This window comes from Petromyzon marinus, chromosome 14 (genome assembly GCF_048934315.1).
Source record: "Petromyzon marinus isolate PM22_M1 ecotype Great Lakes invasive population chromosome 14, UKy_Petmar_22M1.pri1.0, whole genome shotgun sequence".
Classification (NCBI taxonomy): domain Eukaryota; kingdom Metazoa; phylum Chordata; class Hyperoartia; order Petromyzontiformes; family Petromyzontidae; genus Petromyzon; species Petromyzon marinus.
This window is the reverse complement of record NC_133680.1, coordinates 6,251,470-6,272,800: the sequence shown is the minus strand read 5'-3', so window position 1 is coordinate 6,272,800 and position 21,331 is coordinate 6,251,470. Positions and strand designations below refer to the sequence as shown.

The 21,331-nt window shown below is 42.6% G+C and overlaps 1 protein-coding gene across 6 annotated transcripts in view; it reads left to right on the top strand.

The window, feature by feature from the left end:
- Nucleotides 1-21,331, top strand: part of LOC116942379 (voltage-dependent calcium channel subunit alpha-2/delta-2-like) — a 155,735-nt gene that overhangs the window by 118,225 nt on the left and 16,179 nt on the right. For 5 of the 6 annotated variants that reach the window (XM_032954204.2, XM_032954203.2, XM_032954209.2 and 2 more), the window contains exons 19-32: nucleotides 3,987-4,058; nucleotides 4,201-4,272; nucleotides 5,653-5,714; nucleotides 6,699-6,775; nucleotides 7,542-7,565; nucleotides 9,433-9,493; nucleotides 11,819-11,916; nucleotides 14,734-14,824; nucleotides 15,287-15,349; nucleotides 15,699-15,802; nucleotides 18,241-18,336; nucleotides 19,131-19,222; nucleotides 19,333-19,386; nucleotides 21,071-21,142. In XM_032954204.2, the coding sequence (XP_032810095.2) occupies nucleotides 3,987-4,058; nucleotides 4,201-4,272; nucleotides 5,653-5,714; nucleotides 6,699-6,775; nucleotides 7,542-7,565; nucleotides 9,433-9,493; nucleotides 11,819-11,916; nucleotides 14,734-14,824; nucleotides 15,287-15,349; nucleotides 15,699-15,802; nucleotides 18,241-18,336; nucleotides 19,131-19,222; nucleotides 19,333-19,386; nucleotides 21,071-21,142 (1,038 nt within the window). The remainder of the gene's footprint in view (nucleotides 1-3,986; nucleotides 4,059-4,200; nucleotides 4,273-5,652; nucleotides 5,715-6,698; nucleotides 6,776-7,541; nucleotides 7,566-9,432; nucleotides 9,494-11,818; nucleotides 11,917-14,733; nucleotides 14,825-15,286; nucleotides 15,350-15,698; nucleotides 15,803-18,240; nucleotides 18,337-19,130; nucleotides 19,223-19,332; nucleotides 19,387-21,070; nucleotides 21,143-21,331) is intronic. The other variant, XM_032954205.2, reaches the window with a different exon arrangement.

The window sequence follows — 21,331 nt, the reverse complement described above, 5'->3', positions numbered from 1 at the left end:
CGCAGCAGCGAGGACGAATGCGCAGAAGAAACAAAACTTTGATTCGCGCATCGTGTAGAGCTCGTCGAAAGGAACAGATCGCCATGTCGTTCGCCTTCAACAGACATAAAATGACGTCGCAGCGCAGTTTATGGGAGAGCCGGGGGCTTATGGTGCCCATGGGACCCGCCATAAGGTTCACTTGCATAACAACCTCACTTTGTGTTCCTTTATGACCGTGCTCAATACGTTAGGGGTTGTGTCTATGTTAGGGGTTTGTGTGTGTGTGTGTCTGTGTGTGTCTGTGTCTGTGTGTCTGTGTTTCTGTGTGTGTCTGTGTTTCTGTGTGGCTGTGTGTGTCTGTGTGTGTGTGGCTACATTGGGCTCGCCTTCCCATCAACCGGAGGCGCGGAGTGGTGGTTGTGGCTACTTATGCCCCCACCGAAGACGAACATGGAGGGACGCAGGCAAGGCCGATGAGTCAGATGCCTTCTATGACCTCCTGTCACAGGTGCTGGCTAAAGTGGCCCCTCGGGAAAGAGTCATCTTGTTGGGTGATTTCAATGCCCGAGTTGGTCATGATGCTGGCACCTGGTCTGAAGTGATTGGAAGGCATGGGCCAGATCAGCTCAATAACAACGGTAGGAGGCTGCTAGATTTTTGTGCAGCCCATGGGCTTGTAATTACCAACACGCTGTTCAGGCATCGGCGCATCCACACAGCATCATGGATGCATTCCGGGTCCGAGCAAGAACATCTGCTGGACTACATAGTGACGGATCAGCGGATGCGGGCCCATGTCCTTGACACCAGGACCTACCGTGGAGCTGATCTGCCCTCTGACCATCGACTTGTCATCTGTAAGATGCGCCTGCCATTCTTCCACTCCGGTGGTGGGTGTACACCCAGGACCCCATTCCAACCTAAGGTGGCCTGATCTCAGCTAGCTGATGAAAGTTGCTTGCGGCTGGGGTTGGCATCGCGCCCCGCTCCTCCAGATGTCGAGGGTAAATGGGCGAGGTTTAGGACTGTGACTCATGCAGCTGCAATGGCTGCTTTTGGTACGCGGTCCAGACCTCCCCAGAGACCCTGGCTGACAGAGGAGGTGTTCAGGATAGTTGAGAAAAAGCGACAGGCCCACTCTAATCGTCTACAGCATCCCACGACAGAGAATGAGGAGGCTTACCGCAGCCTTCGCTCGGAGGTTCGGAGAGCCGTGAGGCGCTGCAAGGATGGGTGGTGGTCGCGGGTTGCTGTGGAGATGGAATCTGCCTCAGTGGCCTGCGATCACAAATCCCTATTTAACGCCATCAAACAAGTAACCTGCAGCACCACACCTATTACCATCATTAGGGGAAAAACTGGTGATCCAATCTCCGACCCCCAGGAACAGGTTTGCAGATTTGCTGAGCATTTCTGTGAAGTCCTGGGGGAGGGGAAATCCCTCGACATGGGAAACATCATGGGACAAAGTGGGGATGACCCTGCGAAGGCTGCGGTGCCTCAAATATTTGAAGAAGTCACCCCCTGTGAGTGGCTGGCTGAGGTGCCATCTGTTGAGGAAGTACTAAAGGCGATCCAGAGTCTGAGGCCAGGAAAGGCACCGGGCAGAGGTGATCTCCCAAGCGAAATGCTGAGGGAGGGTGGCGTTTGTGCACAGACTGCCCTACATGATGTAACAACAGTCTGGACCACTGGACGGGTTCCGCAGGACTGGAAGGATGCCCTGGTGGTCCCCCTCTTTAAGAAGGGGGACCGCACAGACTGTAACAACTACAGGGCCATCTCACTCCTCAGTGTGCCGGGAAAGGTCCTGGCAAGGATTATTCAACATCGCCTTGTTAGGCACGCTGAGGAGAGGCTTGCAGAGCCTCAATGTGGTTTCAGGAAAGGGTGGTCCTGCACGGATGCCATATTTTCTGTCCGTCTGCTACAGCAGTGTAGGGAATTCCAACAAGACCTACATCTCTGCCTTACTGACCTGGCCAAGGCCTATGATACCATCAGTAGGCCTGGGCTCTGGGTTGTTCTTCGTGCTTTTGGAGTCCCTGACCCTCTGCTCACGATCATTAAGGACCTTCATGATGATGAGCGGGCCCGGGTAAAACTACGTGGCCAGGAGTCAGAGCCATTCCCTGTACACCTTGGGGTGCGACAGGGATGTCCTCTGGCTCCCACATTATTTAACATCTTTTTTGACTACGTAGTTCGTGAGGCCTTCAATAGCTGTACCAGAGAAATTTCCATCTGGTACAGATATAATGGGAGGCTGATCGATGCCTGGGTTCGGTCAAGGGATGGCTCCCTATTGCTCAACCATTTTATGTATGCCGATGATTTGGTAATAGCTGCTCATTCAGAGGAGGAGTTGGAGACGGTGCTGCTGAGACTGGAGCTTGCCACTAAGAGGTTTGGACCTTACCATCAGCCCCACCAAAACTAAGCACCTGCCAGGGTATTTTGTACCATCGGACACTCCACCCCCACAACTCCTAATTGGTGATGGGTAAGTTGTGGAGAAAGTGGAGAGTTTCCCATATCTGGGCAGTGTGCTTATGACCGGCTGCGGTTTAGCAGCAGAGGTCTCACTCCGAATCAGTCGAGCGCCATTATCTTTTCATCGGTTGCGTAACGCTGTGTGGAAGCTACCTGGTCTGTCGCTCCGCACGAAGCTTCAGGTCTTCTCGGCCACAGTCAATCCCTCCCTTCTCTACGCTTGCGAAACGTGAACCCCCCTAATAGTACATCTTTGCCGGTTAGAAACATTTAGGCTGGCCTGCCTATGATCCATCCTGGGTTTAACCAGGCTGGATTGTGTGCGGAGCTCACAAATCCTTGAAAGATCTGGACAAAGTCCCATCGGTGAGCTCCAGCAGGCAAGGCTGCGTTGGCTGGGCCATGTAGCCCACATGCCCAGTCACCGCATGTCTAAACAGCTTTTGTTCGGCCGGATCTAGGGGGCTAAACGGGCGCGGCACGGGCTCGAGAAGAGATAGAGTGATGTGGTAGAGGAGAATGTGGAGCTGAGTGGACTTGCCGATGACTGGTACCAGCGGTGTCAAGATCGGCCTCTGTGGAGGAGGCTCGTGAAGAACGCTACTGGGCAGTTGGAGGCAGTCACCCTCCAACAACAACGGAGGGCGGAGGACCCACGCTCACAACAACGAGCGGAGCGCCGGGTGGCTAAAGCACAGCAAGTTGGCACAGTAGGGGGCACAGGTGGTGCATCAGCCAGTCATCTTAGTCAGTCGACCCGTGGCATCTGGGTCTGCCCCGTGACCTCCTGCCCGCGGGCGTTCGAAACTTCACGTGGCCTCAAGGTGCACATGGCCTGGCACAAGCGTCATGGTGACGTCACCGCCACTTAGTGGCGAATGGCGATTGTTGTTGTGTGTCTATGTGTGTGTCTGTGTGTGGGGAGCGCCGTAGTGCAATGGGTAGCGCGCTGCTCCGCGAACTCAGCGACCAGAGTTCCATTCCCGCTCACGGCGCAACACCAGTGACGATTCTCTGAATCGGTCCTGGGCCTCCCCTAAGTCGACTCGGCCTCAAATGAGTACCTGGTGTGATGTATAGACGCCGCCTCTGGGGAGACAAACGGAACCAGGCGTGTGCCGTTCCGGCCTTCATAGGTGGTCACGAACATCATTTGCCCCAACAGCCGTTAAGGCTATACGGGGGACCTTTGTATATATATATTTTTTAAAAAGCTTTGCAATGCCTTTCTTATATTATGGTCAAAAAAACAAATCGTGTCGCTTTAAAGCAAAGACGATAAAGATGTCATTAAAACTACTTGCACAGAACAGTTTCTTAAAATTGTGCTCGGTACAATTGAGAAACCAGCGTTTCGGTACTTTGTGCTTGTATATTTTAAAGGGTGGCGCAGTCTCTGAATGTCAACGCATAGCGTGGTGGAAGACTGCCCCCACGTGGCCTTGCCCAGTGTAGTAGCCCAAGGTGCCCCACGCAGCCTTCCAACATTATTACGTTGCTTTGTTTCCCAGGTGACAAAATTTGAAGAGCCAGTCACCCTTGACTTTCTGGATGCCGAACTGGAAAATGATATTAAATTGCTGGTAAGTTTCACTTCCTAGCTTCTGTATATATTAAGAAACGTTTTAAAAATGAAAAGTTAAAACGTAATTTTTTTTTAAACAATTTACAAGTGAACGCTTTTTCACGTGTTTTTCATCGTGTTTCTGGTGTTTTGCTAATTAGATCAGGCAGAGCATGATTGACAAGAAGTCTGGAATGCGCACTTTTGAGATGCTAATCAAATCCTTGGATGAGGTGAGCGGAAATTCACAAATCCCTTTTGCGTTGCAATATTCTCTCCAATGTGCTTTCATGTTGTGCCGTGTGCAGTCTAGCAAAATATGTGACATTTCACTGAATTCTGATAAGAGCTTTTGTCAGAAACTGAAGCTCCCCAGTACTCGGAGAAAAATGTCGGATATCGTGCCATACAATACACTGGAGAGATATACAGCACAACTGAAAAAAACTATATTGTGACATTATTACAACATGTGGCTCAATATTAGAGGTAGAATGATTAACTCTCGTCATTAGACCTCCTTTGCCAGTACCAAAATATAATCATAGGGTTTTTCCCCTTATTATATTTTGGTACTGGCAAAGGAGGTCTAATGATGTAGATGCTAACCCTGAGCCCTCATTACTTTGCTAGTGCATTGTCTTTGAGCTGTACGCCTTTTGGCGTCCTCTGGTCTAGCACCAATTGAGACGAGGCTCAAAAGAAAGCCGTCTCTGGTGTGGACAAATCAGTTTCAAGGACAATGCATATATTATCAGTGTGTTTTTTTTTGCATTTTGACCACAAGTATTGTGGTTAATGCAGACATGATTCATTGTAAAAAGGTTTCAGTTTTGTTGCCAGAAAAAAGGGGGAAAACCCTATTAATATTATTTGATTCACTCTCGGTTATTCAATCTAAGAATCGATTATTTTAATTACACTGTGATGCATGTAGCGCCTCAAGTGGCTGCAGAGGTCACATGCACTCATTGCATACAACAGTAATTATGCAAGTATCATGAACTTTAGAATCAATATGAATTAATTGATGCATCCTTGCAACTGTGCTAAATAATCACCATCTTATGTAACAACAATTACTAACTCTTTCGGTAAAGTCACGTTGAAGGGAAACAATAAAATAATAAAATATATATAAAACAATAAAAATTCTCACGACGTTTCGACCATAACACAAACGGTCGTCATCAGGTGTGTGATGACTACCGTTTATGTTATGGTTTTATATTTATTTTATTATTTTATTGTTTCCCTTCAACGTGACTTTACCGAAAGAGCTAAAAATATGAATTACTGCAGTCACGAAAGCTTTAAATCAAAACAATTACTAGTTTACTTTATAATTTCAAGTCAATATTGAATAAAATGTTAATATATATTTTTTAATCAATTGAACGTAACAAGCGCAATATACCATTTAAGATTTCTAAATGAGTTTAACCACAATACATTTATCTGGAGAAAATATCTCGTCCTGTGTCATGCATGCATTTTAGACAGAGATGTATGTATGTGTAAATTATGGTTGGCTACAATGGGAGATTTCAAATGATGACCGTCTTTATTTTTAAATGTTGACTTCAAAAACCCGCTGCTCTTTGTCACCACAGAGGTACATAGATAAAAGCATGAGAACTTATACTTGGACACCAATGCAGTCGGCTGAATACAGGTAAGTAGCCACTTCAGACCTTTTTTTAGATTTCCACATCGTAGCCAAATCATCATTCATTATTAACATCAAATAGCCATTTGAACACTTAAAGCCCGAAAAAGCACTTTGCTGTCCACGGGTCAAGGGCTCAAACCCTGTGTCGCTTTTATGTACAAGTTGTCCTCGTGTCCATGTGCATTGGTTTCGGGGCTAATGCCCTACACTTTTGTCTTGCGGAGCGGACTCATTATAACCCTAAGAGGCCCACATTTCAAGGAATGCAATTGTCGGGGCTTATAGAGGTCTTGAGAGAATGCTGGGACGGAGCATCAGCTCTGTCTCACAAAATGAGCCACCTTGTGCTATCGCCGTGGGAATGGGAAGGAGGACAAGGTTGTCTCTTCCCACAGTCTTTGTCAAACAAATGTAGATTTCAAGGCGCATGCTCGTGACCATCTCTCATGCCCACCCTTCAAATTTCAGACGCCTTACATTTTTTCTGGAGGAAAACCCGACACTTTGTGGTGGCAAGCCCTCATTTAGTAAGCTAAAAGTAAAAAAAAATATATCACAAAACAAATCAATGCTTTTTCCCGGTGTGACATATATCAAAATTAAAGAGCCACTCTCCTAAAGACCGTTCACATCACACACGCACACTGCAGGTGATATCCAGCACACACGTCAACACAGTGTGGAATATGCCCTCCTGTCTTAGAAAGTGTGGCTACACATTTAAGTACTCGTCTCAAAATGGAGGTGTAATATTGCTTGTCGACACATTAAAGGCTTGAAAAATATCATACCTCAAAATTATGAGCCAACATCATTACAGTATTGTGCAAACTATAAACTGTGTGTGTATATGATTGTTATTTATTGATTTCTTTTTCAGGAGGAAGGCAGGTTCTTTTTTATTAGTCTGACGCCGGTGGCAATTATCAATCTGTTTTTATTGCTTTGTGTTTTAATGCATACCGTGTTTATTATGGTGGTTTACAGCCTCGCTCTGGTCTTGCCATCTTATAGCAACTATTACATCAGGTCATCACTTACCGACCAAATACTACAGGCACAATGTGAGTACATCATCAGCACAAGTGCAAGCTCATGTAATTTTGCAGTGCGTGTGGATAAGGCATAAATATTTTTAATGCAATGACAAAGAGATTCTGTTCAGACGTTGCAGCATAGCCCTAATAGCTTTCTTTTATAATAAGTCCTGGGGTGGAGCAGTCGCACAGTGGTTAATACGGTGCAGTATGAACCCAGAAACCCTAAGCACGATTGCCAACCACGGCTTACATATCTGAACCAATCTTGTGTTGCCTCCTTCACCTACCCGCGTTGATTAGCGTGGTGAAGTATGGCTAAACAACCAGAGTGGCCGACACGGTGTTGGGAGGCCAGCATCTAGTGGTTAATTGACAGAGGGCTTAAAATATTTCTTATTACTGTATTCCAAAATGTGGAAATACTTTTTTTTCACTTACATTTCATGTTGCGTTAACCCACGTATGCATCTACTTATATGGCATTCTATTGGTTTCATTGTGAGAAGTCTTTTGCATGGCAATGCTGACTGCTCGTGAAAACCACTTGCGTATTTTTCTTACTTCGAGTAGGAGTGCTGAGCAGTCGCAAAAGCAGCTTTGAATTCCAGTGTTGTATCTCCGCGGTGTTTGTTTTTGCACACCCGGCAAAAAAAACTATAGCCAGCTTAAGCCAGACAATATTTTTATTCAATGCGCCTTTTGAATAAAATATTGTTCAAGTCCCCATGATCTCCCACCATCTCTGCTTCTCTCTCTCTCTCTGTCTTTCCCATTTGACGGACTTGCACAGTCAAAAAGGGCACACGCAAGGAGGGCAAGTATTAAACCGCTAGTTGTGTGACCCCTGCCAATCCTTGACTCCTCCCTTCGCTGGACTGATCGTCTGCCTGCATAGTAGTTGACCCTTGCTTCCTTTACTCACTAGCCGTGCTCTTGCCTGTGGCCCTTCCTTTGCTCTAGTTCTAGTGTGACTCGGCAGCGATCCTTGTTTTTAGCTCGACAGCGAGTTTCCTTTCTCACCCCGAGCATCAGGTGGCAAGATCCAGTGAGGGACTGTGGTATTAAACAACCGTACAGAGATAAAACACCCTTTAATTATTGCTCACATCTGTATGCGATGAAGCGGGCCTAATGGAAATACAATTACCCCTTGGGTTTTTTTCGGTAAAGTCACGTAGAAATAATAAAAAATAAAATTATATAATAGCATACGACGTTTCGATTGCAACACAAGCAATCATCATCAGGTACAGAAGAGCTAAATTTAAGAGAGAGAGGAAACACATAACCGCAGATATATATACAGACCCTAAGTAGAGGGAATTAACACATACACCAGGGGATACAGAGAGAGACGGAGGAGCACACTAAATCAAACAGGGTTTAGCAAAATTTGGAAACTATATAAAGCAACACAGACGGTCGGTTAAAACACAATTAACGCATGGTCTCGTTGATTACGCTATTTCAAAGATTGCTAAATTGTAAGTTACGTGTGAAATTTAAGAGAGTGATAGAACACAGACCGCAAAGAGACATATGGGGAGAGAGACACGCACACAGTGAAGAAGTGAAGCAGCATCTCTGTGCCGAAGCCTTAAATAGACAGAGACGGCGGGGCTGGGACTCAGATACAATGGGACACAAATTAGCATGAAGAGAGCACATATCAAAGAACGGTGCGGGTAGAGGGCACGAGTTGTCACACAGAGGAGGAAGTCGCAGCGCACACTCGGAGACACCAAGGCACACACACAGGCAGAGACAACACAGCGATACAAACCCAAGTCAAGACACAAAAGCAGATACACCAGCAGAGACAACACAAAGACACAGACTTCATACCTCCCCGAAGAAGTGGTTCGAACTTGATTAGGTGCTTTCGTGACTGCAGGAATTACTCTTTGTTTTTTTCGGTAAAGTCACGTAGAAATAATAAAAAATAAAATTATATAATAGCATACGACGTTTCGATTGCAACACAAGCAATCATCATCAGGTACAGAAGAGCTAAATTTTAGAGAGAGAGGAAACACATAACCGCAGATATATATACGGACCCTAAGTAGAGGGAATTAACACAAAATTACCCATGAGGCTCTGTATAAAGAGTGTTATGTTTGTGTAGTGGTTATTTATTATTGTAAATCCCCTCCTAGATCGATTGCTGAAACTTTGTTTAAGCATCCACCTTCCCAGCTGTGATTACATACATATATCCCTAAGCAGGTTAGCGAATATGGTAATTAGAATAATTTAGATTCTTACTCATTTCCATGCAGTATGTGCAGGCAAGCATGAACTGTTTAATTGACTTTTGATGCTTTATTGGCTTTGGTTACACTACATGTATGTTCATAATCATCTTTGTTTATTTTTGTTCTGGCTTAATATTTTCAGCAGATATTTCATCACCAGATATTTCATCACGTGTGTTCCTAGCTTTGTTGTTAACGAAATATAAGGTAGTGTCACAAACTCTTCGAAAGTATAATTTGAATAAACATTTTAAGATCATTCTTCCTGGGAAACTATCAACAGAAAATGTGTTTGACCTGCCACACTCATTTTCAAAATGTCTCCTGACTAAACCCCCTTTGTGCCCTGCCCTGTTGTCTTTCGTGCCCTGCTGCCTTCCTGCACATTTCATTAATCCCTTGCTCCTCAATCTGTGCTTGCAGATTTAGAGTTCCTCTTGCCGAGCTCCTTCGAGACCATTGGACATGTGTTCATAGCCCCCAGGTAGTTTGCCTCCTACATTGGGTTCTCTTCCATCTGCCTATTCTTGACTTTACCAGAACTTGCAAATCAAAATGGGTAGACGCTTGTGTCTGAAGGAAGAGCACAAATGAGTAAATTCAGCCTGATCTTAGTCATTGTGTCAAGGGAATTGAGAGGTGCCATGTACAACCACTGCAACTTTTCTCCCTTCTTTGGAGTATTTGGCTGCTTTAAATTTCGACATGATAAGCCACTTTGTTAAGCTATTATTTGTGGCCAGTTCGCTTATGAAAAGCAGCTATATAGCTTAATGGGCCTTTCCTGGTATAATACAAAAAACATGTTGAAATAGTTTTCTGCATGGCTGTGAAGCTTGAGCCCTTTTATCGTGACCTTTAGCTGTGATTATTTTCTATTTCTCCTGCGTAAATATTTATGCCACTTTTTCCCAGTTTTCGTAGGAAAATAATAACTAAAACCTAACCTGATTCCCTGAGGCATTCTTCATATTCTGTAGCCAATGGTTTCAAATGCTTTGAGGAAATTGTAGGACTGTTTTTTGTGTCAAATATTTATGGTTGTATTTTCAAAGAGTAAACCTTGCAAATCTGAAATATAAAAATGATGGGTATCATTTTGTGTTTGACATTTATAAAGATAAAGGTGTACTTTACAAAACAAGGTGGTGCTTAAATGCACAGCAAAATGGTAAAAACAAAATTGTGTGTACACTTAGCATATTCGAACAATATTTTTGTTACAGTTGCTTTGCAGGTGCAGCTCTGCATGACAGCGATGTGCTTTATTATTTCTGAGAACCTCTTGTAAGATGAAAACAGCGCCTCACTGTGCATAATGTGGACAATCTGAGGCACCTGCATTTGTCACCAAGTAACGTTTTATTTTGCCCATGACAAACGGATCGGAGCGTTGGTGTCCACCCCGTAGCAAGCGCTGACTCTATACACCTTTGCTGAAAAAAACAAATACATGTGCCTTTGCCAGACCTCTTGAGGCCAACACAATGAGAGATAGTACATGGCACTCGATAACTATACAGCTGCTCGTTTCACAGTGCGTTCTGTCTCCGCATACAAATATAAAAAAAAGATGTAATCGCCTATCAGATTTGCACACCAATATTAACCAGTGGCATTTTTTGAAGCAGGCAAACTCTGGAAAGCCAATTACTAAATGACTAAAAATATACTTTATTTACATGTGGGAGACGCACATCGGAGGTGTGATTAGTGTTTATGTTATTACCCATAATGCTCCTCAACAACGCTAAATGAGTTTATATGCTCATATCACGGTGCTAAATTACCTCTTCGATATAACAAGACAGCCAACGATGTCCCTCACAGGGCTATACCGTAAACACGTGTTTTATCTTGCATTGGTGTATTTTCTATAATTCTAGTTACGTAGCAAAGCAGGCAGAATTTCTCATAGAAAAAAATGTTAACTAATAAAATATATGACACTTCTACCATGGATTATGATATATTTAGGAGTAGCTACCTCATTTAACAAGGGCAATAGAGGTATTCCTCGATTTACGAATGTTTGGTTTACAAAACTGCGCGTTAACGCAATTCACAAATTATGAACACTGTTCGATTAACCACTTGGGAAGCTGCGTCATCCATCTACGACAGTGTCACGGTGTCCCTACAGTAACACCTCCACGTCACCTTTGCAGTTATTCCAACATGCAGATCTTTTGGTGAGTTTCCTGAAAATTTGTATTATTTAAATTTTAAATTGATTATTAACAATAATTTTCATATTTCTGTTATTATTTTTGCATTGTGAAAAGTTACACATGTGTATATGTTTAGGTTAAGAGTACAAGTTTGGAATTACTTTCCGGAACACACCCCTAATTGTTTTTTTTTTATATATATAAATGGGAAAATCCATTTGGATTTACGAAATTTCGTTTTACACGTGTGTTTTTTTAAGAACACATCTCTTTCGTAAATCGAGGGATACCTGTATGTAAAATCCTGTACCTGTTTTATTATGGTGAAGAATGTTACGGGTGTAATGATGCAACCGACCACATTCCCTGAATCGTCATCATTCAGAGACGCGATGCTTTGTACGAATGTGTGCTCTATTTAACATTGTGGTGAATGCAGAATTCTCTCTAGTCGCTGCAAGAATCAAGAAACCACCTTACAATCAACATAAAGGAAATAAATAAATACAACTCTTGATTTTTTTTTTATTACACGTGTAAATCGATGCTTAATAAATTATATTCTGCATAAAAAATATGTTTTATGAATTGTTACACCCTTAATTTGCATGGATATTGTCTGTTAAACCGTATCATAGAGAGTACTGCAAAAATCTCAGACCGATGAGTGACAACGCTGAATTCCTGCGGACATTTATTGGCGAGATGGAGAAAAAAACGCCGGATTCGGAGCATTGTGAGTGATTTGCGTAGCTGGGCATCGGTGAGACGGGATGGTCGTGTGTGGAGTGGGAACACGCATATTCACTGCATTAAAAAAAACAATGGTTTATTTCAGTTTTTTTTAATTGTTACAATAATAACTAATTGGGCTTTGGCCGCATCTATGACACAAAAGGTATGCTTCCTGCTGCAAATATTTTATTAAATGCTATGATTACTTTTTGTGACGCCGTGTGACGAGCGGTGGGGTGAGGGGGGGGGTTCAAAAATCTCCAAAATCGCGTGACGTCATTTATGGACGGCCCCTAGGTATTGGTGGGCGGTGACGTAGGGGAGCATAAACCAACACGCGAACTCGGGTCACCGCTTGCAGTGGCAGCTTATTGCCGGCCTTCGAACAAAGACGCTAACTGCACCGAGCGCGCTTTCACATCCGCTTCTGCGGCCATTTGGAACGCTCTTTTCGTTGTTAGATAGCCACCGGATCTATATGCACTTTTAAAAATCTAGATTGAAAACCCCATTTCTTTACAAGTGATTTTTGTGTTTAGTTTGTTGTCCTTCCTCCACACCTCCAGTTAGCACGGTTGGCTATGTACGGTGCGAATAAAAGTTCAACATACATGACCACCAACATCTCTCTTAGAGCAGCGATATAACAACAGATGTACAGAGTACAGCGTCACATTTCCAATCGTCACATTAACACCTTGATCATTTAACTGACTGCCTGTGCGTGGTGCAATTATTTTTATTTTATGTACACGTTCACGAATCCGAGCTTTTCACATACAGCAGTGTATTCTTAATCTCGCAGATAATCGCTAACTTCTAAAGCATAGTCAAATATTGGTGCATGTTTATAGAAATTAATGCTCTGGTTTTGCCCAGTAATCTCTCTGTGCATGATGTAGCCGTCATTTTATATAAATGTTCACAAATCTGACGTTTTCACCAATCCGCCCATGCATTGGTCACTAGAGTTAGATGTGCAAGGTTTTACTGTACAGTATAGGACTTTAACATCTTAAATAGAATGTGTGTATGTATTTATAGTAAAGGTTTTTGGGTTAGATCGCGTTATTAATAACTTTGCCGTTACCCCACGCACAATTCCAGTAGATGAGATCACTGCTGAGGTAGAATCGGTGGTAAGACTCCTTCCACGTAACGAGGCAGAGATGACTAGACACGAGGTTGCCAAAATAATTGAGAATAGCAAAGTACCAAAAGTAAATATTAGCTCTAACAAAGCAAAGCCTTAAGAGGGCTCCGATTAAATCAAGATATTCAAATCCTGGCAGCTGATAAAGGCCGCATTACTGTAGTGGTGTCACGAGGCGATTATAATCAAATTAAAGATTTACTAGAGGAAAGTACAGTACCAACATTCAAATTAAACGAGATACAACTAATACTCTAGAATGTAAGACGACTGCAATCAGTGCGAATTCATTTAATCCCCAAGACTGAGCAATACCAAATTAAGCCAGGGGCCTCAAAACCAAACAACTTTAAGTAACTTTAATCGCTCTGACTGCTACAGGCTTAGTGCGACCTGGAAGCGTATTATTAAATAACCAGGGAATGTCACGAAACAAAAATTGTACACATTCACGCAAGCACCCGATGCTCCGTTTTGAAGTTTTAAAATGAAACATATTTTGAATTTTGATTTAAAGCTTTCGTGACTGCAGTGATTCATATTCTTGGTTCTTTCGGTAAAGTCACGTTGAAGGGAAACAATAAAATAATAAAAAATATATAAAACAATAAAATTATCACGACGTTTCGACTGCAACACAAGCAGTCATCATCAGGTGTGAAAACCAACGGCAAGAACGTGACTTTACCGAAAAAAACAAGAATATATATTTTGAATTATTTTGTGTTTTAAATGAGATAATTGTATTTCTTCATTAAAAACTTATATCATTTTACATCTGGAATACTTAATTGAAAACGACAATTCGTGTGAATTTCCTCTCGACGTTGGCCTTGCTGGGGGTTTGATTCGATGCGGACTTTCACCCGCCCCTCGAAAGCCCCGCCAAAGCGTTGGTTGGCTGCTTGGTCCCGGTCACGTGACGCGCTTCAACCAATCCGTGCAGCGTTAGTCACAGAATGACAGAATCACAGAGCTGGGTGTTTATGTATTAGTATACATATTACAATTCCTTATAAGGGAAACACATACTAATTGACTGATTACTAACGTAGTATATAATTACAATAACCCCCCCCTCCGCCACCTCTGATTTCCGCACCCGATTGGGTATAGTGATTGGGTTCAGTTATTAAATTAAAACACATTACAACTAATTACTCATCTATAACTGATTACTAATTATAATAATTCACTGATTACCAATCTATTATATTATTACCCCCCCCCCTCTCCGCCTCTGATCTCTGCCCCTGATTGGGTTAAATGATGATGACGTCACCCTGCTGCTCGATCTAAGACCGGGAGCAGGTGTGGGGCTTAACTATTCTGGCAAATCACCCGATGATGCTGGATGTAATTACCAGCGAAACGTCGTACTCAAAAATTGTAAATGTTGTGGATTCACTCTTCAACACACCGGTGGGCTAAAGAAGTGAACTATTTGTCTTTTGTCAACGTGACACATTTTTTACTGATTGGCCATGTCGGGTGGTGGAGGGTTGCGACACATAAATAACGCGATCTAACCCAAAAACCTTTTTATGAATAATATTGGTCGCGAAAGCCTACGTGTGTTTATGTATGTTGAACTTCTTTTGCATCGTACGTAGCCAACTGTTGGTGGTTTAATAATTTCATTTGTGGTTGCTCTTTCACTTTCAGGCAACACGGATATGATATACAACCTCATTCTTGATGCTGGGATCACTGCAAAGTTGGCTCAAACGCATTGGCAAAAACAAAATATAGCAAGGTGAGAAGTGGCCCATCGTTGTTGTTCTTTGGATATCCCAAATATCGCACCTCCTGGCTTTGACATTACGAAATACACAGGTGTAGCCATCAACCGCATCAGAGCCCATCAACACGGCGATCCGCACACCTCCTTCACGAATGAAAAATGCAAGACAAGCCGCAGGCTGTGGAAATACAACCCAAACTATGGGCCAATTAAGAAAGCAGTGTGGTCTGTGCTCCCTGAACGTTGGAGCAACAAACCTACACGAATTCACTCCTGAAGCCCTCTCGTGGCTAGCAGACTTCAACATTGGCATTTAGTTCCTGAACATATTGCCATACACAAGAGTAGAAAATATAATTTGTATGTTCACTTTTTCAACACTTTGATGGGTGTCTCTTTGAGTTGCAAGATGTTTTTTGTTGTTATGGAATTGTATAACTATTGTAACGTGACTTTATGTATTTATCTGTACAGCATGGGCATTCTAACACTCTTTGTGGCTACGGATGGTGGAATTACAAGGGTATACCCTTACAGGTATCGCGTCAATTTCAATATAAAAATATGAAGTCAGATAAAACACCATTGTATAAAAGCATTATTTAAATTAGGACTTGAAATGTGAGTGAAGGTGTGTAATGCTTGCACAAACACTACACTCTACAATATTAAAGCTTTCAGGGGACACGTGACAAATTGGGTTACTAGTACTGGAAAATGTGTCAAATATAATTATTACTTTTATAGGTTTTTACATTAAATGAAGGACAATTATCTTACAGACTTCACAGTTGTGTTTGGAATGTTGTAAATGTTATCATGCGTAATGATAATATTTTAGGCAAATGTTAACGTGTGTTTATTTGGTGTAATCTGTAATTCACAGTAGTGACGATGAATGGGAGGAAAATCCAGAACCGCATGAATCCAGTTATTACAAGAGAAGCTTAGACAACAAGTCATTCATCTACAGGGCCACACATTTCGGAGGTAACTTTCAGCAAGTGCATTATCACGTTTCAATAATGTGCCAGTCACACTTTCAATGCATGAATTACCTAAAGTTTCCATGTGTGTTAGCGTTAAAATTTTATAATGATGCATAATTGTTTCGGACCGCTGGATTAAGATATGGACTGATGCATTTATAGACACTTCACTAAAGTCATAGAGGGATAAATTGTGCAGTATAGCAGACTGTATTTTCATTCAAAGGCACTACACGTCTCCCACAAATCTCAATGCATTTATTCAATCTTCAGCGCTCTCCTCCGTGAGACACGGGGCCGTCGCTTTCACATTAGTCAATCACCTGCGGAGATTAAAGTAATGGGGTCATTTGAAATTATTAGGGTATCTTTAAATGCATCATACCTATTAGAGTAACTGGACTGTCTCGTGGTGTGTGTGCTCGAATGCAGCTTGTATTGAATAAAGGCTTGTTATATACTTTGTAGCCAGCAGGGGGCAGTCTGACCACAGGATAACAAACAGTTACTGGTACCATTGCCAGTCGGTCCATCCCAAAGTTAACCTCTGCTGTCATTCAATAGATTGTCACCTTTGTTGCGGGTCACAATTCAATTAAAGAATCAGTTATGTATTATAATTCTATTTCTGACACACCTCTCAATTCCCACGTCAGCTACACTGTCTGCAGTGGCCATGTGAAATAAAAGTACATCTAATGAATGGATGCGTATGAAAAAATGTGTGCTATTGTCCAACGGATGTATCGTGAGTGTGTAAATCAAAATGTAATCGATGCGTCGTTACATCCCCCTAATTACAAGCACTGATACATCCGTGTTCAAGACGAATCAGTTCACTTTAAGTTGCTTATTGAATCAGAAGTATACCAGTTCCTTTAGTCATTTGTATAACCATTTGGCTGGAATGTCAGTGTACATTGTATCCCTAATTATGAAACATGCACATTGTATTGTGTACACATCACATGTATTAAAAAAAACATTACACAGTTTTAACAAGTTTCATTTCATAGAGTTGTTTATCGTCTTATTAAAGTAATGTCAAGCTATATTTTATAACGTTATATTTTTTCAACATGTAGACTACGTGTCTACATTATTTGCTGTTATTTGGATTTTGCTTCCTACAACTATGGATGGAGCTGCCACTCTAGTTCTCGCAGTGCAGTATGAATCGGTGAACCTGCTTTTGATTCCTGACCATGGCTGTCTGAACAAGTCTTGAGCCCCCACCTGCCCCCACCCAACCTCCCCCCCACCCTCCCACCTACTAGCATATTCAGCTGCTCAGAGTAGACTCACCTCAGTGGTTGTGATGTCCATCCACAGGTTGTACGAGCCAATCAGACACCACGAGAAAATAATTATCGAGGAGTCTGAAGACTCATTGGCTGGAGGATCCTGGATTGGGATGTTTGGCCAGTTCCATTATTGAGTGTTTTGTATCTGGGAAGAAAAATAAATAAAACTCGCACATATGTGTGGGTAGTGCAAAAACGCCCACACAGATGGATTCAGTAATCCATTGGCTATATTTTCCATCTCCTTCTATCTCACAGCCCAGCCTGTTTTTGGGATTCCAATGGCATCTTTACTAGAATAACGCAATATGACACAGTGCCGTCAATTGTTAATCAAAATACAACCTTGCCTATATAACTGAAAGCTACAAAGGTTTGAGGCTATAGGTCACATGCATACCTTTCGAGGTTTTTTTTTTCAACAAAGAGAAAGAAGCACAGGTGAATACGAACCACAGTTTGTTAAGATTGGAGCCAAGCAGAGATGTATTGATTTATGGGACCAAGGGGGTAGCCACAGTCAGTTCACCATGTCAGTTTATGATATAGAATCAATATTGTGTCAAGGAGAGCATTGCTATAATGATATAATAATCTTTAGTTTTATATAGCATTGTTTGTGAAAATTGCATCTCTCAATCGCTGAGGAATCACAGACAAGCTGGAAGGCAGACAGGCGGTGAGATGGGTCCAACAATCTCCCAAGCTCTGCAGTCCTCTATGCATTAAGATGTTTTCAGCCAATTAATGATCATATGTACATATGAGAGGAAACCAGAGCACCCAGAGAATGGACAGATTATATTAGTCCACACTTTGCTGTACTGCCTTCGCCTGACAAACCAGGGTATGGCACCTCGGCACCTACAGGGAGGGATTTGTGCAGCAATTTTGTGATCCGCCAATATATGCCTTCACAGTGGTACATTGCAGGCACGCGCCACATCCGCCTAGCCATAGCTGTTGTCACTACCCCACTAATTTCCCCAATATTTGCCCAACCTTCTGCTTTCATCCCATAAGTTTATCTGCGACCTTTCGTCTTTTAGAAAATAATTTAGCGTTCACCAGAGCGGAAAACTCTTAACAACATGTATCCAAGATACTATGATTTATGGGTTTTTTTGTTTTTCAGCCGCAAGGCAAGCATATGGTGCCAACGTGTCCATGGGAATCCTGGCTTCACGCGTTGTAGACGTCAACATCGATGGCAAGAGCCTGCGACCTGCAGGTGAAGCGCTCGGCAGGGCCGGAGTCTCTGCAGTTAGAACAACAACAACAAAAATTACGCGAACTTTTTTTGGAGTTAATAGATTTTTTTTTGCAATATTGCAATTGGGCTGGGAGTGTTGATTGCAATGGATAGAGCACTGCGCTGAACTCCAGTGGCTTAGGTTAAATTCCCACAGTGGCGAGATGTTAACTACCTCGCCTGGTATACAGGAGATCGTGGGTTCAATTCAGACCTTGACGCCCGCTGTATATTTGGAGTTTGCGTGTCCTCCTCGTGATGGCGTGGATTTTTCTCCGGGTCCTCCGATTTTTCCCATCCACATTTATAAACATATGTTGAGAGTATTTGGTCGCTATAAATTTCCACATGATAGGCCACTTTATTGAGAATATCAATTGTGGCCAGGTCACTTCTGAAAAGAGCTATATAGCTTTGTGTGCCTTACCTGGTCAAATAAAACTAATTTTAATAGTTGTTTATGTGAACCAGTCCTGGGTTGCCTGTTTCTTTCACCAACCCTCACTCACCAGCTCGGTGAAGTACAGTCAAACCACCACCTTCACTTGTATGTGGTTTGGGAGGCCTTCATCCAGCAGTGGATTAAAAACTGTAATTGATGTTGTTATATCACTTAAACGATCCGATTACACATTACATTTCATTTTACTAATCTATATATGCGGAGACTGCAATGTTTGTAAATATTGTCAATGAACGTCATATTTCCCCCCCGATTCAAGGTGATACTTTTAGGTTTTGCATGGACTTTTTTCCTCGTGATTTGTGTTTAGTGGTCGGAGTGAAGCTGAATCCCGAATTCTGGGTGCCCAGATTCCGACTCCTCACCAATAATCAGACAGACAGAGGCAAGAATCCAAAAAAGGTCGTACATTTATTTCGGCAGTATTTGCATTCGACAGCAGTTTTTTTTTTGCGTGGTGTTGCGTTGCTATTTATACGTGCCATGCTTGTCTAATCGTGTGACATTTTTAGATTTTGCAGTGTATGGACAACTCTTGCGAAATGGACTGCGACTCCAAAAGTAATGTAAGTTAATAGCGTGTCAGAAGACATACACTTTGCCCTTTTCCTTTTGCAAGCAAATAAAAAGCGCACAAGTCACTTGTGATAAGTAGAGGCAAATATGCGTTTCTGTTGTTGCCCTGGAGACCGGGAGATCGTTGATCGATGTTCCCTTCACCGGTTGACGGCACTAATCGTTATGTATCACTTAACAGAGTGGGCCACGTGAAAGCTGCCACCTTCCACTCTTGCATTTCTTTGACAACTGTTAATTGGAAGGGTGCTGTTAAGTACCCAACCTCGTGTCATTTCCTAGCCTCTGTTGTCAAATATCCCTTGCGTTAATGCATTGGTTGCAGTACGTATTTGGTTGCTGAAATAGCTGGTTGATCGTGAAGTGCCTCCCCCTGGTTATTAAAAGGTGCACAATATTCGTAAGATCTCTTAAGTGGGGTTTTCTAGCCGCAAATTTGTGTCATCCCTTTGAGTACTTCCACGTTAGTTTTGTATGATAATTCCTTTGACAAAACCCCTACAGGGGAAACAAAATTGTTCGTGTCATTTTGTAACCTTGGAAGCTGACCATGTCCCGCACCTCCACATTAGTACGGTTGGCTACGTACGGTGCAAAAGAAGTTCAACATACATACTGTACATGCATGGCCACGGTGTTTTCTCAGAGGATGCCTCTCCTCCAGAAACCCTCGCTAACTGTCTTCAAACACTGCTTTAGCTGAGCTAAACCACAACTAAGGGTTGCCACCTATATTGGTGTTCCAGTGAGTTATCTTTTGTTGAGGTTTGCTGTTCTGGGAAATCTCTTTTAAGTCTTCCCGGGAACATTGAACGTCTCGGTTTCTGCCAGCTGCGTTAACAATGCACCACTCAAGACACAGAGCATTTACATACAATTATGCTCTCTTGCGCTATTGTGAGGAGACATGCTCCTTCCCATAACAAGACGGGTTGTCACAGGGTGGTTTTTTTTAAGGCAACAAGCCTGACCACGTGACACACTCAGCTGCCTGTTGCACTGTCATTATCTTGGCGTTTACCGGGCCCAGTGCTGCTTCCTCATAAAGCAAGCAAACGAATCCCATTGAAACACATACACACACATTTTATAATGCCATTGCACGTGGGTAGTGCTCTACCATACAGCTATACTCATTTGTTTCCAATATATAGGATAAACAAAAATAATGGAGTGGAATTACAATCACCCAGTACAGTGCTGGTTGCATTGGCATAGCAACTGGTGGCAGAGTACTATCGATACAGCCTTGGAAAGCTGAGAATATGCCCCAAGTCCCGATAATAAATACAAGATGCAAAGCATCCTGTTAATTTTCCATGTGGCATGGCTCACTACGCATCAAAAATGCGGTGTTTTGGCTGTCCATCGAACAAAGACGGTCACTGCATTGCACGCCTTCAGATGCGCTTCTGCGGCCGTTTGCAACACTGTTCCGATATTAGGAAGCCACTTGGCCTTTCCACTTTTAAATCTAGATTGAAAACTCATTTCTTTAGAACTGCTTTTTGTGTTTAGTTTGTTATCCTTCCTCCGCGCCTTAGATTAGCATAGTTTCCTACGTACGCTGCGAAATAATTTCAACATACATACATACATATTATGGCTTTGAGTATACTGTTTTATGATGATGATGATGTGGTGTTGAGTTGATGGTTGTGTACATTTTCTCAGATCTTGGAATGTGTGGTGTTGGATGATGGAGGTTTCCTCGTATTTTCAAACCAAGAATCTCACCAAGAAAAGGTAATAGTGGTGCACTGACAAATGACTCTAGTGCAACACAGTCATGTTCTCAGTTTAATAAGTAATTGTCCTTTGGAAATTCACATGTGCAAACCAATACAACGCTCGTAGTGTGTCCTGTCAAGGCAGCTGAATATGGTAAACATTCTTCATGTGCATTCTAATTGCAAAAGACACGTTGCTCATGCA